Genomic DNA, 16,705 nt, shown 5'->3' with positions numbered 1-16,705 from the left:
AAAATTTGCACTGATTGAAAACTGAATCTTGTTATCCTCCTACCTGGACCCTAAGTCAGCATCAGTGGCCTTGTCGAGCACACTGCTGAGGTTGTGCTCTGCCAGCGTCTCCTCAGGCACCTCCTCCAGCTCCTCCTCCCTCTGCAGAGATAGACGGTAGTTTTCCAGCTCGATGCGCTCCGGAGTTCCCCGCAGTCGTTTAGGCAGACTCGGCTCCTGTAGTCCATTGACCTCTGGTGCTGAGACAGCGGGGTGAGATGAGGACATTGTGTTGGGGGGGGGGGGGGGGGGGCAGGAGAAAGGGAGCACAAAACAGAACTGAGAATCAGGCAGGTGCAAAAAAGTCTAGAGAAGAAAAATAGTGCAGCTGCCATGCAGAACTGATTGTAAGGGCAAGACTATGCTTCTAACAGCATGTGTGTCTCTGAAAAAACTGATCTAATCCAAAACCAACTGTGTGACTGTTTGTGGAAGATGCTGTGTCGACAGATCTCTTTGTGTGAAAATATCATTCTAATAGCAACAAATCCATCAAACATCCAACAGTAAATTTTATATTTTGACACAATTTTTTTAATATTAATTATTTAATCTAATTTTCTCCCACTTTACTAAAGCAACTATGGATTTTTAGGACAAACCGACAACAACACACCAACTTAAGATCTAAAACTGAATTTATTGCGTTATATTAAACTCCTACAGCAGATATTACCAACAAACACATTTTAACAATCTAAAATCCCTCTATTATACTACAGTTATAGGTACAAGGTTTTATGCCTTGCCTTTTTCCCATCCTGAGAAGCAAATCTTAAAACTGTATTTCAAAAATGTGGCTTTCAAATTACTTGGGAATTGTTGAATGTGAGTGTTATGATTAAAAACAAGTGTTTGATAACTTATATTACACTTGTTGGTTCTCCAATCACTTAACAGGGATATAGCTGCCCTCCAATTACAACTGCTGTAAGCACTGACCTCACTGTAAATCACCTTGGAAATCATAGGTGTGACAGTGAATGTGTGATATTTGATGCTGTAACATTGTTATTTTATGTAGACAAGAAATATGCTTCGACAGCTGTAGTTTCCTTTTTGCCATCAAGGCAACATGTCTGAAAATGCAAGACAGCTGTGAAGAAAATTACCATTTCAATTTAGTACGCTACCTTTCCATCCAAATCAACCATGACAGTTAAAGGGCTAAAGCGACCATATGATCTGGCAAATGCAGATAACACAGTGTTTAGCATCGCAATATATTCACACGGAGTTTAGAGATTTTAATGGATAAGATTTATCCCAAAAGTATTGTTAAATTACTTCAAGATCATTAGTTTAACCTAAACTTGCTATTACTTTGCAGTCAAGCTGGATCTCCTGTAACTAATATGATGTTATATCTTTAACTAAGCGAAAGTAATGGCTTGTATTATTGTTATCATCAGGACAAATTCTTTATTATATTTCATTATTGTAATAATTTTATGCTGCCTATATATAATATTATTTAATTGAATATAAATATTGCATACATTTATGGTGTTATTAAACTATATATGAGTATCTATTTAAATTCATAATACTACACTTGCCACACAATGCAGCAGGCCTACATTTTACTTAGATTCCAATGATTTAGTGTCTATGAATATTACCAGCCTATCAACTTCAGATTATGTTTACCTCCAATATGCAAAGCAATAAATGCAGCAAAGATGCACTATCCTAATCAAACGCAAGTAGGTTTCAGCAGCAATCTGTCAGGGATGAGTGGCTGAGGGATGCAGGCGGACAGGGCAGCCGAGATGGTGTGACAGAGGAGGGAAAAATCACAAGAGAACCAATCACAGGCACTGGCAGAGCTGTCAGTTTTAAACTGCTCTGATAGGAGGGGGAAAGGTAAAGCTCACAAAAGCCCTGATACAGGCACTTAACACAATACAACGTGTTTCAGGAGGAGGGGTACAATAGGTGCAAATAGCTTATACAAGAGAAAGAAACACATCACACAGCAGGCATTAAAAAGAAACGCATCACACAGGACGAGGTAGAGGTAAAAGAGCAGTCACAGGCCATCAGAGGTTACAATCACAAAAGAGTAAAGCTTGGCTTTTCATTAAAAAACAGGCAGGAAAAGACATCAGGTAAGAAACAATTAATTCTAAAGATTTTGCCATATGACAAATTTTAACAGATAATTTTAGTTAAGAAAGTTACTGCATTGCTGCTTCATAGAGCACAATAAAAATCAGGATTGGAATCAGATATTATTGCTGCCCAGAGAGCTGACCAAAAGGGACTCTGTCCGACTCTTTTTAATTTCCAAGCCAAGAGAAAAGCAAATAAATTAAATTGTTATGCCAGAGAACTGCTGAAGTGCCTTGGGTTTTAAACTGGCTGCTAACGTGGACAGAAAGAGTGGTGCGTCTTCAAGATATAAATAAACCACAATTCACAAGAACACTCTGCAGACTCAGGGGCTCAATACAATCGGCTAAATCTGCGCAGTCCAATTGATGTAGGCCAGCGAAAAGTAAAAGGAAGTAAGGAAGGAGGGAAAAGAGAGTCATGCTAGAGGAGGTTGAGCAGAACATTGATGGTGAAACAGCAGAAGAGGTAGATGCAGTAGGTACACAAGAAGGGAGAATCTAGGGGGTTGTGTGCCACCTGGTGGCAGGTCCAGGAGAGCGTGCGGCGGAGGGTACGCAGAGGAACTCCCACACCCACGGCCAAACGGCAGCGGGCAACTGCCACAGCAAGAGAGGAAAGCAGGGTACCTGAGGGCTGGAGGTCAGCCGAGGGCGCTGCTGCTGCCATCGCCCTTCCAGGTGCATCAACAGTCGCCGCAGGTGTTTGGGGTGCCTGGCTGTCCTGCAAAGGTAGGGAGACAGAAAAGTGGCTACACCTGTTCATACCTTGGTTCAAAATAAAAGAGGAAAAGGTTCCTAATCAATATGCTACTTTGCTTCCCGCATGTTAGCTCAGGTGCCCCCATGAGCCTAAGCACTGCATTTTGAAGATAAACTACACGATTCATTTCTTCCCAAACAGTCATGCCAATTCTGATTTTCTAGCAGGATTTCATGCTGTAAATAAAAAGAAGTACCTTGTTTGTGATTGGAGAGGGGGAGGGGGCAGGCCTCTTTCTCTGTGCATAGCCAGACAGACGATAACAGTAGTGAGGCTTGCAGTAAAATTTCCCTGCAGGACAAAAGGAGAGAAGGAGGAGGAGAGAAAACAAGCAGACATATAAAACAAACAAACAAAACAAAACAAAACAAAAAATAAAGAGTGAATATACTGCAAACGTCACCTCATAGACTCCATAGGTTCTATCTGTTCTGTTGATGCAGTTTGCCTAGTTTTCATTTATAATAATAATAAAAAAAAAAAAAATCTTCCTCTCTGTCTCATGTCAGACCATAAGTGGGTTTCAGTCCCACAGCTGATTCGGAAAAAGAGCTACTCTGTCTCACTGAACAATCTGTTCCTTGTCCTTGAGCACAATGGACACCTCCCAGAGAGGAAAATATGGAATCATGAGACTCAGCTCTAAACTCAGACAGTCTAATAATATAATGTAAGGTCACATCACAGTTAAAAAAAAAATTCACTCTCAAAGCTACAAAGTGTTGACAATTTAAGAATCTGAATGATTTTTCAAATCATTCTGATGCTTAAATCATTTTAAAATGCATTATATATTCTATAAAATGTTGCTTTCAGGCCAGCCCTCCAGGTTCTCTTTGGATTGGATTGGGTGGAGTTTAAAGTTGCAATACACACTGACTTTGTCCATGCCAATATAACAAGGCACATTTTCACAAAGTGGTTTTAAAATGCATGGAGTGATACTCTCTGAATTACTTTTCTTTTCTCTTCAAATTATATTCAAATTTATTTTGTGTGCATTTGATGTTTGGCATTTTTCTGACAATTAAAAAAAAAATTAAAATTAAAAATAAAAAAAAAAAATCATCTTCTCACCATCCTCCACATCAAAGGCGTACGAGGACAGACGCAGTGTGGTGCCACAGTAGTCACACTTGAAGCAGCTGCGATGGAAGAACTTCCCCTCTGCGCTCAGCCTCTCCATCACGTACACACGCTTTCGACAGAAGAAGCACACGTCGCTGCCGCCGATATTGACGGGGAACTCTTTTCTCAGGGAGCCCTGTGGAAAGATAAAGCATTTCATCAGTCGTCAGATGAAAGAGTGAAAATATGGGAACGGACGGGAAAGACTTAAGTACATCAAAGACTGAGGACGCATCGAGCCACAATCTCACCACTGTATGCTGGAAATTGAGCTATTCTATAATCTAATAACCACATCACAGCGAGCCAAAGGTTATTTATTATTAGTAACAAGGAAGTCCAGCAAAAATCCCAAAGTTTGGTGACTTTTGGAGTTAACACACCCTAAAGGCCAAAGGATGGATCAAGGACCAACTGGGACATGAAGCTAGAACATTAATGTGTCAACAACAACAATCTTTGATTTGTGCAGTCACATGCCTGCTCCCTCTACCAGCCGGTACAGCGTGCTTACCAAATCCCGCCTTTCTGGTACCGGTTTGGTGTCTTCCTGAGAGTGAAGATCATTGGCTATCTGCTCAGCCAATGAGCTAACTCCCCCTGTGTACATCCTTACATAGCGCTAAATAACAGCATCAGGAAGAAAACAAACAAACAAAATAAATAAATAAACAAGCAAACATAAAAAAGGACAGGTGGCTTAATGTCAGAAAATGACTGATGAAAACACAAGAACAGGAAAAACAAATGGATTAGGGAGGTGCGAGGCGATCACTCTTTGTGGGAGGCATTTACTGACAATAATGCTTGACAGCTCATTTAGACAGGACAAAGCAGTTTTTCTATGCTTCAGTGATGAAGAGCTTAAATGTACCGGCCAAGCCTTTAGCTAGATATACACCAAACACACTCCCAATTCTTATATAATAACTTCAGCACTAAGTCAAACAAGTTATTCCAACAAAACTTAAACCTTTATTGGGTTTGGGACATCATTTGTGCAAAGAAGTCTTTCATCCACATGCAGAATCTCACTAAACTTTACAGAAAATTCAAACAAAACATGATTTCTTTGTTATGGTCCAAATTTTTAGTATAAATCCTGAATTTCAACTTCCGGAATTAGGCTTCAACTTATTCAAACTCCAGGAACCTTTTTGATCGTCAATAGAGGGAAAATTGAGGCCACTTGTGGTATGAGCAAAACTTAATCATGAAATCTTTTGAAATGAGGTTTGAGCACACTTTACAGCGCTGCAGTGCCACTGCTCAGTTGTTACTCTGCCACAGTTGGAACTGTGCTTTTCAACATGGGAGTTACGCTAGATAAGATTTTTACTGCCAAGCTGCTCTTCTAATCTAAAACAACTCCTTGGGACTCCGTTGGCAGAATAATAATTGAGATCAAACATGCCCCAGCTTGGAATATGTTGCTATTCAATAGTGTCACAGAGGGTAATTAATCATTCACACATTTATCACAACAATCATAGTAAGCTGTTATTAGGTAAACATCCAGCTTTTTCAAGCAGGTCTCAGGTGAGTCTAAGACATTTTAAGCAATTTATATAACTAAGTGAGGTGCGGCATTTTCCGAAAAGACAAAGTGCCAGAGTAGCTTGTTAGTGTCGCCAAACTCCATTCTTTCCAGGCATGACGGGACTACCTGTCTCAAGGCGTCAGAGGAGGAGGGGGGAGACTCGGGAGGACTCTGGGCACGGGCCCGGTGCCATTGCTCCATAAAAAAATGTGAGGGCTTTTTCTTAGGCTCCACAAAAGAGGGGGAGAGGAGAGTAGTTAGAAGTGCAGTAAGGAACTTAATTTTCAATATTCACCAGTAGATGTTAGTTTTTATTGATGTTTTTGACAATTTTAATTTCCACCATCTTTTACACAATTTTCCAAAAATTCCAAATTATTAGGCAATCTTTTGTTTGGGAATTGGTCAGCTTCATTCCCTATGAAGTTCTGGTCCTATTGTACATTCCCATATTAGAAGGAGTGCAGTTATAGAGAAATAAGAAATAGGCAGTTTGTGAGGTTTTGTCAGATTATAGTGATCGCCTTCACAAAACTGCCATAAAGCTACAAATTAATGTTTATTATTTAATTTGACATCCAAAGGAAATCCTTAATGACAGACCTGGAATCGGTCTTTTAACCACCTAATAACAGCTCCAAAAGCATCTTGGGAAATGTGAACTTGGTATTGAGTCCTTAATACATAAAGTTGACCAACAGGGCAAGTCTCACCTTTCAATATTTACGCACAAATGTCAGACTGATAATCTGCTTTGTTTATTATCAGGGAAATTTCACCTTTGGTGCAACTGGCCTGCCCTCAAATTTGGAGGCAAGTTGTTCAGCTCTTTCCTGAATACTAAGCACATGTAAGGGCATTTGGTCGTCAGAGAAGAGACCCCTTGCTGACTCCTGCAGAAAAATAGATTATTCAATCATGGTTTGAGGAAGACAACGCAGTCTTTTAAAGTGGCTTTAAAAAAATGAGTTTCCTTCCAAAAAGCTTATCATTGTGGTGAAGGCCATAGATGGTTTGTTAGCTTTGCTTTCATAGTTCCAGCTGACAGCCTTTAATCTCCGTAGTAATGTGAACCTGAGTGGGTAAACTACGAAAGTACTGCCCTGCAGTTGTAAGAGCTATCAAACGGAAAATACACAGGAAAACACACTACACCTAGAAAAATAAATCGAACTGAACAAGCCCAAATGATGTAACATTGACCAATGTAATATCCTGACCCAGAAGTAAAATCTTTCATTAGAGGTTATTTCTCAGTGTGACTGAAAGTGATGTGTTGTGAGCACACAGCACAGGAAACCTAACCTTTCTGGAAGAGTCAGGAGAGGACAGCGGTGAACCAGACCTCTCTGTTAGGCTGCGGGACAAGTGCCACTGCTCTATAAAGAAACGGGATGGCTTTTTCTTAGGCTCCACGGACAAAAGAGGAATGGTTGAGAGAAGGTATTAGTGCTAGAGTACCTCAGCAGCAAGTTTTTTTTCACAGACACCCCCCCCCCCCCCCCCCCCCCAAAAAAAAAAAAAAACAAAAAACGCTTGTACAAAAACATGCATGTGGGGTGTTCACCTTTGGTGCCTTGTCAGGTTTGCCCTTAAATTTTGAGATTAGGCGGTCAGCCCGTTCCTGTATACCAGGTATGTGAAGGGGTCCTGGGTCTGTCAGGTGCAGCGGCTTCCATTCCTGCCAAGGAAGCTCTTTTAAGACCTGCTGCTGACTGGGTATGTCTAATATCTGAAGGCTTTGACTACCACAGCTTTGTGTCAGGCAGAGAAAGGTTTGGCCAATAAAGACGTCTATATACAGCAACTCCAACCATCATTCCATCACAAAACCACAAACAGGCAGTGACAAACATGAGTGCGTGTCCATGCAAGCACTCATTTACTCTACCCCGTCTTTCAGAGGAATTTCGTAGTATTCAAGCTCCTCTTCCTCTGGAGCTTTTCGTAAATGCTTGAAAGCAGAAAAATGTACTGGATTAACATTTTGATTTCCATCTTGCATAGACTGTTGTTTGGCGTCGCCTTAGAGAACAGTTTGTGAGAGTTTCTGACATTAACTTAAAAGTTGCCAAGGTCTCCCGACTCTGGATTTATTTAAAAGCCATCACATTCCAACAATATACCATTCAACATCTGCTTCTCTGAAAATGAAATGCTCACAGGGAAGCAAACACAACTGCGACCACTCGAGAAAGTTCACTTGGGGAAATGGAGAATTTTGCTTTTACCTTCACTACAACACTGCAGGGTTCAAATCTGATATCCAGGAGACATGATTATGAAGACACACACTTGATTTAACTTGATGTGTTTGCCGCAGCTTTTTGGCAGAATAAGACAGACACAGACAGACAGATACAGCAGACAGTGTGTCACCTCTGAGTGAAGAGAGAGCGAAGAAGTGGAGGAGGAAGAAGGAAGCAGAATGGTTTTCTTGGGGCAGCTCCGAGAGCCCGAGCTGGACAGTTGATCTGCACCACTTCTGGCCTTGAGAGATGAGGAGCGGGAGCAGATTGAACAGAAGACGGTGAGGATGAGGACGAAAATGACGATGAGAAGCTAGTGCTATGATTGTTTAGTCTCTGCTTCTTTGTAAGTCAAAGTAGGACCATGCATTTTTTTTTTTACTTGCTAACTGAGAGAAAGCCATATCAAAAGTATTTGTATTTACCTTCAAGACCAAAGAATTAATAGTTTTGTTTATGGAATTAGTTTAGTTTTACTTTTAAATTAGTTTTGTACTTCACTTGGTTAGATTCACTTACATCACAGTAGCGGCACCACGAGAAGGAATATTCTTCAAGTGCACTTAACAAAATAATACACACATACTCCAATGCCTGTTAAGAGACCAAAAAAAAAATCCCTGATGCTGTATTTAACTGTAATATCAAGTTAACTTAAAACTGATGCATGGAAATGATATTTGAATATTACAGAAAATGGTTGTTTTTAACTTGGCTTTAAAAACTACATTTTAAGTACATTATGTAGAAAGTACTTCGGATTATCACAATTATTTCAAGTCTTTATAACTTACTCTCAGCTCATTTACTCAGCAACAAGAGAATTAATGTGCAGTGAGAGGACATTTAAGAGCAGCAGCGAATTAAATCCCTTTAATCGGCAGAGTTCTGAGCTTTAAATCAATGTCACTGATGTGAATGCTTAATCTAAGACCAAAAAAAACTGGTTGCGGCACTTAGCTGTGCTGACTCTGTGACTCATGGGGGAAAAAGTCAAGGAGGGTGGCATCAGAGCAGCAAAACTGGTCCTCTACTGAGGATGCAGGACAGATGCGAGATCTAAACTACATATGTGGTCACCTTTGAGAAGGACTGTTCTGACTAGAACAAAAATAGCCATCTACTTCCATAGGGAGGGCTAAAACACGTGCAGCAGGGAGCGCTGAACGGGAACTCAAGAGTGGTGGGGAAAAGAAGGGGAAGGTAGACATCATAGAAAAAGTCTGCCTACCCTTTTTTTTTTTTGTTTAAACATACTTTTCTTTTTACATTGCCAACATTCAAATTTGCTCTCAACAGCATCTACATATAATGTACCTTCTAGTATTTCAGCAAACTAGCAGCACAAGGGAACTTATTGCCTTTAATAAATCGTTACCTCTTAGAAATAACTATAACACTGTTAGGTGAGAAGCCTAAATGTAAACAGTTTGTTTTTCCATAGGGTTCCTTTAATTGGCAGTGTATTATTGTGTAAGTGCTGTTTTGTGTTTTTAATATTTCAGTTAGGTAGCATTTTCTGTATAATTGCCTGTCAGCTTTTCATATTAATTGTACCATTGCATTTTCACTATGAACCCTTCCCACAACTCCACCACTCACTGTGCTGTATACTCATAAATGTCAATCATTTTATTAATGACCTGCTTTGGGGTCTATTTCCATTTATTTTATTCTTAAACTTCTGAAAATAATGCAAAATTTCTCCTTAACTACCCATCATAATTACATCGCTCATACAGTATATTATTTTTAACACCTACTGTTAGCAGGTGTTTGGAGTGTTGAAACAAAACAAACATCTCTTGTTCTTTTATGTTCAATTTTCTTCAGCCCATTTTTTTTTTTTTTTTTTTAAGACTTGGAAATTTTCCATTCATACAGTAAAACTGCCTGGATTACTTTATCTTCCCTTCCCCTTGCTTCTGTTTTTATCTGTAGGTGGGAGAGCCTGGTTGGAACAGGATGTGGAATCAGTTGGAGGACTACTGGGTCAGCATACCTGCTCCCCCCTGTTGGGTAGCGTCTGACACTTGATCATTTCTTTGTAGCGAATGCTGAGCTGCTCCTGCTGCTGAGTGCGTCTCTGAACCAGGACAAGACAAGTGGGGAGGAGAGAGACCATGACGGTGGCACAATTCTTATGTCTCTCTCTCCCTCTCTGACACAAATATATGAAGCTTCACATTTATATGACTGAGAAGTTAAAACAGTCAAGCAGGTTTGATAACTATACAAGATTTTCCCAAAGTATCTGCATTATTGATTTAATCTGACATAACAGATCTGCAGCACATCTCACAAGAAGATACAGCACGGACTGGTCAACATAAAGAAGCTTTCCCGGCTATGACGCACCATCGGAACATTTGGTTAGATGAGTCAGTCTAATGGTTAGTCTCTAAGGGGATAAGGGTGGCACATTTCCAGTCTTTACCTTTCTCCAGGCTGGAACAGGCGCCAGGCGCACTGGCTCATGCACAGGTGTTTGGGGCGGGGATGGGGGCAAAAGGCGGTCCAGATTGGGTAGAGACTCCCCCTTTGTGGCCAAGTAAAGGTGATGTGACAGTGAGAACGGCCATTAAGAGAGCCAGAACAACCATGCAAGGCATCATGAAATGGTCCATGAGGGAGAGATGGAGGCAAGGAGAGAGGAAAAATAACAGGATGTGAATCAATCACACAATGGTTGGGAAAAAAGTGTTCACAACTAATAAGGAAATGATAAAGAGTCATACAGAGTTTATGCTGGGAGAAGAGATATTTATCATAGCACTTGGAGATGATCAAAAGTCATGCAGAGTAAACTTTAATAATAAATGGAAAATGAGGAAATACACCAGTATATCTTGCCAAGTAACTGCTACACTATTTAGTCATTATGAAACATTTAAATTCATACATTTGAACAAGTTTTGGACATACATATTAATATAATTAAGCTACTTTTGTAGACATCTGGTGGCTAGGGGAATAAACCAAAACAAGCTTTTCTACCAAAAAAAGACCATAAAACCTAAAACACCTATTTCCAGTCACACAGTAACAGCATGTCTTCCGAGACAGCAACGGCTGAGAGTTGTCTTTCCGCCGATCCACAATACTGCCCAGTGTTCCCACAGCCCACATCTCCCTCCCACTCTGCTCTGTTCGTCCTCAGTAGCAAGAGAAAACAGAGCTTTGCAAACCCATTCAACTGAGCCCATCAAGCCCAGTCAGCACTGTGAGGCCTCCCACATGACCCAGAGACAATACCCTGCCTGACCAATATTAGCATTCTGGACCCGAGCTCATTAATACAGAGCACTGCAGCTCTATCATAAGATCAGATATCCTCTCATGCAACATGACAATCTACATTCTCATCAAAGTCCTCATTGGAAGGAAAAAGAAACCACAACGAGTGTGTAAAAGGGTCATGTGAAGTCGTACACACTCTGAACTTTTTTCCATGAGTGGAAAACTCTTTCCACAACCGTCAGCTGTATTAGCACAAAATAAACCAGGCAACTCCTCCATACCTGTCTTTTCAGGCCTGTAGGCTGGGCAGGGGCATTCTCCTCAAACTTGGCCAGTAGTTGGGTGGCCATGACCTTGACTTTGTTGTGGTTACCCACAGCAGCGGAGTCCATTTTCCTGTCGGATAGGATAACAGATGGCCTGTCGTCTCGGCCAGTCCTGAATACCTCTTCCTGCGGGAAAAAAAGGCAAAGCAGAATTTTTGTTTTCTTTAACCTGCTGCCGCCAGTCTAGTGGGATTAATTAGTCTGTTCTTGTTGGCTACACTGATCAACCATCCAAGCTCAACATCTGAGACGCTGTGCTGTCAAAACTACTCACATCTTCAGACTGGCTGGTTTTCCTTCTCTTCCCCAAACCATCTACATCCTTCTCTTTTTTGTCCTGCTGATGACATGACAGTTATTTTAGGTCCAGGAAAAATCTGTGAAACTGTGTTTTCAGTGAAACAGGCATTTCTTGAGAAACTAACCTTTGGATTCCGTTTCCTGGATATGGCTATACTCTGGCCGAGTTTGCTCAGGAACGAGATGGGAGACTTGGTGCTGGCTATCAGCGCCGCCTTCTCCTCAGGACTCAAATTGTGGTTATCTGAAGAGAAACAGACAGAAAAGAAAATGATAGTGTATCAGCAAGTCAAAGGAACAGAATCCTCTCAGAATTACAGGTAATTATGTTTCCACAGCATCTGCCAAGGACAACACTTCTGTAATTACAGACGCCTCCCAACACCAGATTACAGGACAAACAGTCCTGTTGTGTTACTCACTCTCACCTCCGGGTGGCACTGTGTCCTTAAACATTTCATAGAACTGGCTGAGATACATGACCATAGAGAGCTTGTCTGGCTCCACCACAGAAGACATCTCCTTGCCAGTCATGCAGGGTGAGATGCCAAATTCCTTCTCTGCCACGTCAAAACCCAACTGGTTGTTCTTCTCCTGATCACGCTCGTCCAGAGAGTCAAAGTCACTGAGGGCAGGAGAAACATGGGAGAAAGATGAAATGTTTGAATCAGATGGGACATGATGGCAAATTAAACTTAAACATATGGGACAAAAAGAAAGCCCATTATTAACAGAAGGGTTCCTGTCCAATCATCCTAGTCTGTGTTGCCCCATTAAATATGGCCTAAATGCACTTCAAAGAGGTTATTTATAAGCAGGAGAGCTTAGCAGGTTTTCAACATGTATGGATTGATAATGGAAAGTGAGGGTGCATTATTGGCACTAATAAAGATGCATTTCTATACTGGGGCCTACTGTACATGTTGTGAAAAACATTAGCGTAAATGTTGTTGCGCTGCAGCTGAAAATATCATTAAGCTGGCTCATCCATACATTTCAACTGCACATTCAGTCTGTTTAAAAGCCTTGGCAGTGCATATCACATCAGGAATAGAGTGGGCCCCGCACTCACTCCTCCTAATCATCCGTCTTGTACATGCATGCACATCAATGCGGTTTTCCCAAGATACCTCAGCTCATTACCCTCCTTCCCCTCCACCCATTATCTGCCCTATGAAAGGCCGCAGAACACAACGGCTATACCTCTTGGTAAAGGTCAGACAGAACACGGGCACTAACAGCTTATAATGTTAATTGCCACAATGCCCCCAGAGGGCAACAAACTACATTAGGCAATGGAGATGGAGACTGTGTTGTTTATGGAGCACATGAGCGCAAAGTGTGTGTGTGTGTGCAGAGAAGGGAAGGTTATGAGGAGGGCTCCGTGGAATGAGCCCAAGAGGCCAGTGTGACTGGAAGCTGTCACCTCATTTATAGTGATGTACTGTCCAAAACCAGACAATAAACATCATTTGCAACCAAACACAGTCCCATAAACACAACAGGCCAGCCTCTCCAGACGTTGGAACTGTTTTAACCCTTTCACTGTAACCACATTGTGTTTCACTGATAGTGTTTGCAAAACAAAAAAGTTCAGATTAATTTGTGAACTGTATTTTGTATGTTTAGAAAAATCTGTTTTCATGACACTCACATGAGATCCGGTCTGTACCGATGAATTAGAGCACACAGGGCCAGACCACTCTTCCAAGACATAGTGAGGTCCGTTACATTAACATTCCTGTATCCCTCCGTTTGTCTCTGGCACCAGTTGAGCAGTTTACTTGATCGAGCAACAGATTCTAGAAAATAGAAAAAATGAAAGTCTTGATGTTTGAGGCAGGAGGTTAAACAGAATTGTATTAAACATGTCAAGAAAAGAAAACTGTCTCTGGAAAACACTACATATCTCTTGCTGGGCAACCTCATGGCCTTGGTCTGGCCAGGCTAGGCAAACGATTATACGTTTTGGATATCCATGGCCTCATCATCCTTGTTAGTACGAGTTTCAACCAGCCAGAGAGGAAGTATTATGAACCATGTAAAACATAATTTTTCTGATGTAAATGAATGCAAATGAGATGTTAGACGAAGATGCGGAATTCACAGGAAACCTAAACAGCTGGAGGGGAAAATAAATGTTGACTATAACTAGGGAGAATATCAATGTCAAAAAATAATGCAAGCAAAGGAATTTTCATAGGCTGCAATTAGTCCATCCAAGTTCCATCATTCCAGGGTTTATTTCATATTATTCATGAATACATAACAGGTCAACTTCAAAACTGTTAAAAACTATTAGGAATTTTGAAAAGCAACACCATGCACTCAGACTTTGTGTTACCTTCCAACTGCTTGTGAAGCAGGCAATTTTCTAGAGTGAAAATAGTTCATTGTTACATTTCAGCAAGAGTAATTGCAGCAAAATCCTCTACTGATCAATAAGCACATAAAGTGTTAAAAGTGGCTTTTAACACTAATATAAAACACAAGAGATACAAACCATTCCTGGCCAACTTAGGCGTCGATGTATTGATAACATTCTCTATTTCTATGCGCATCTCCCGCGTCTCTCCTGTGTCGACGAGGTGCCGCACCTGCAACATATACAGTTACTATATCTGTACTGCATGATCAAACCAAAGTCAGTGACGTGCCCATCAAAATTTACAAGCACAAATTCGTTAATTAAAAACAAACAAACAAACAAACAAAAAAACCAGATATGTTCAGGTTTCCCTGTTTATAAAACAATTGTATGGAGTAAGATAGCTTTCAAAAAAAATGTGTGCATGAGATTAGAGATCAGAGATGGGACCCCCACAGAGACCAGAGCAGATCCCCCAAAGACCGGACCTCCACAGAGACTGGACCCCCCAGGGACCAGAGACGGGACACCCACAGAGACTAGACAGGAACCCCCCCCATACTCGCATAAAAACAATATACAACAACAAAAAGACTCATATACATGATAGCAGAATTTTGCATTACAAATACAAATGATTTATATCATGCACACATTTTTTTGATAGCTATCTTACTCCATATGACTGCTGTATCTTTAACTTTTAAATGGTACTATAAATCTGCAAGTATAGTGAAGCAACAATAGAGGTGAAGACGTTTGAAATAGTTGGCTGCACTTCTCACCTGACTGGGTTTGAGGAAGTTAAGGCTTATGTTGGGGTAACGGGTGGTGGGATCCACACTGTACTGGCTGAAGTTCTTACTGACGTTTTCTGGCGTGGTCTGGGGCAGCAGGCGGTATATACTCTCCCTGAATAACAGAGGAAATACGGTTTTAAAAGAAATGTAAATGTACTCTGGTAATAACTTAGTCACAGTTACACTCCAAACAAACAGCACAGAGTTAGTGCCAAACAGAGAAGTCACATTCCATTCAGGTCTTATGAGAACCTCTTATCCCATTAGTACCAGGAGAGGTGGGACTGATAGCTGAAATCACATACAGGCACATTTCCTAGTAGAGCACTTAGAGATAAAAGGGTGTGTTTGAAGAGAGGGAACATATGTGCGTGCACGTGGATGTGTATTTGAATGTGAATAAAGGAAGAGAATGCAGAGTTTGGCGTGCATGCATCAGTGTTTCCACACACTTACCTCTCAGCCAGCACCTCCAAAGGGGTTTTTCCCTGAGCCCAGCTCTTTACCATCCAGCCTGAGTCCATCGCTGCCAGGAAACCACGAGCAATGCCAGTGCCCATGGGCCAGAACGGCTGCAGAGAACAGCGAACACCAAATTAAACAACCAAATATGGCCGCAAACTTGACCATAACAGCTAATCGTAGTCTCTTCTTATCATCTCTCACCTCTAACAGACTATCTCCCACAAGTGCCACCAGCAGCTTGTGGCCATTACGTTGCCGCACCATGGCAGCATTCTCAGAGGCGTACATGCAGGTGAAGTCGAACATGGCAACATCGGGCTGGCCATAGTGGTTGATGGCAAAGTCCAGTGTCGGCAGCTGGTGGCTGGTGGAGAAATCTGCAGCTTCACGGGCGTAAGAGAGCAGGGCCGCCTGGTCCACGTTAGCTCTGGATAGCAGCAATTCTGTGTCTGCATAGTCCTACAGAAGAGAGAAAAGATTGACACGATTTCACAACAGTCATCTAGACTGAAACTGATGCAGAGATGTTCAGACAAATGAAAAATCAGCAGTTGTTAGAGGGGCTCACTCAGCATGGGAAAGAGATTTGGTTGCAGCTGTGGGAGATAACTTAAGGCCAAGCAATAAATCATGAAGGAGTGTGAATGAAAAACGAAAAGAAGATGGGAAAAATGTTGTTTGCAGTCAGTTTCTTAACTAACAAAATAATATTAAAACAAGGTTCAGTTAAGCCAAGTGAAGAGTAAAATACCTTAAGACAATTCTTAGTGTTGCTGTTGTCATATGATGTAAGAGCACACAAAACCCAGATCTCAAGAGAGGTGTATTTTTTACAAGATTATTCCACTTGGATAAATCTATGACTGCAGCAAATACGTGCAATATAATTTTTTTTATTTGGTCACTGTGAGTGTTTTTAAGGTGGATTTCACGCACTCCAACACAGACTCATGGCAGATGATCACATGTAAAATTAGCACAAATTTACACAAGAAGAGAAAGAGAGGAAAATTTTACTTTTTATGAAATCAGACATAGGGCAGGTGCACCACATAAATATCTAGGGAGCAAAACTAAATTGGTGTGATTTGTATTGTGATGAACATTAATTTGAACTGGACATTCTAATAAAAAAACAAAGCTAAGCCTGGCTGCTTGTCAGAGACATTAAAATATTGTATTCCATGCCATATGAGCAAGTGACATTGAAAATGTAGCATGAGAAATGTCAGGAGAGGAATGAAAGACAATAATAACAAAATCACTAAACACGTAGAAAATGTTGGGAATTCAAGGTGTCTGCTTCTGTAACTTGACAGTGCAACAAGGAGGCCCAGGCCCTTTCTGAGGAACAATGTGTGCTGTTCACAACT

The 16,705-nt window shown here is 41.1% G+C and overlaps 1 protein-coding gene across 6 annotated transcripts in view; it reads right to left on the bottom strand.

Moving 5' to 3' along the window:
- The window catches only part of mical3a (microtubule associated monooxygenase, calponin and LIM domain containing 3a), a 56,572-nt gene that overhangs the window by 21,350 nt on the left and 18,517 nt on the right, over nucleotides 1–16,705 (bottom strand). For 5 of the 6 annotated variants that reach the window (XM_029523264.1, XM_029523265.1, XM_029523266.1 and 2 more), the window contains exons 8-29: nucleotides 15,534–15,791; nucleotides 15,324–15,439; nucleotides 14,853–14,979; nucleotides 14,203–14,296; nucleotides 14,044–14,073; nucleotides 13,354–13,501; nucleotides 12,128–12,324; nucleotides 11,825–11,943; nucleotides 11,674–11,739; nucleotides 11,355–11,525; nucleotides 10,271–10,372; nucleotides 7,964–8,074; nucleotides 7,476–7,538; nucleotides 7,152–7,265; nucleotides 6,890–6,994; nucleotides 6,364–6,477; nucleotides 5,711–5,812; nucleotides 4,559–4,666; nucleotides 3,994–4,180; nucleotides 3,113–3,207; nucleotides 2,784–2,877; nucleotides 44–239 (exon numbers count right to left, since the gene is read on the bottom strand). In XM_029523264.1, the coding sequence (XP_029379124.1) occupies nucleotides 44–239; nucleotides 2,784–2,877; nucleotides 3,113–3,207; nucleotides 3,994–4,180; nucleotides 4,559–4,666; nucleotides 5,711–5,812; nucleotides 6,364–6,477; nucleotides 6,890–6,994; nucleotides 7,152–7,265; nucleotides 7,476–7,538; nucleotides 7,964–8,074; nucleotides 10,271–10,372; nucleotides 11,355–11,525; nucleotides 11,674–11,739; nucleotides 11,825–11,943; nucleotides 12,128–12,324; nucleotides 13,354–13,501; nucleotides 14,044–14,073; nucleotides 14,203–14,296; nucleotides 14,853–14,979; nucleotides 15,324–15,439; nucleotides 15,534–15,791 (2,717 nt within the window). The remainder of the gene's footprint in view (nucleotides 1–43; nucleotides 240–2,783; nucleotides 2,878–3,112; nucleotides 3,208–3,993; nucleotides 4,181–4,558; nucleotides 4,667–5,710; nucleotides 5,813–6,363; nucleotides 6,478–6,889; nucleotides 6,995–7,151; nucleotides 7,266–7,475; nucleotides 7,539–7,963; nucleotides 8,075–10,270; nucleotides 10,373–11,354; nucleotides 11,526–11,673; nucleotides 11,740–11,824; nucleotides 11,944–12,127; nucleotides 12,325–13,353; nucleotides 13,502–14,043; nucleotides 14,074–14,202; nucleotides 14,297–14,852; nucleotides 14,980–15,323; nucleotides 15,440–15,533; nucleotides 15,792–16,705) is intronic. The other variant, XM_029523263.1, reaches the window with a different exon arrangement.

This window comes from Echeneis naucrates, chromosome 16 (assembly GCF_900963305.1).
Source record: "Echeneis naucrates chromosome 16, fEcheNa1.1, whole genome shotgun sequence".
NCBI lineage: Eukaryota > Metazoa > Chordata > Actinopteri > Carangiformes > Echeneidae > Echeneis > Echeneis naucrates.
Note: the sequence above shows the minus strand (reverse complement) of the source record. Positions and strands in the feature narration are given on the sequence as shown.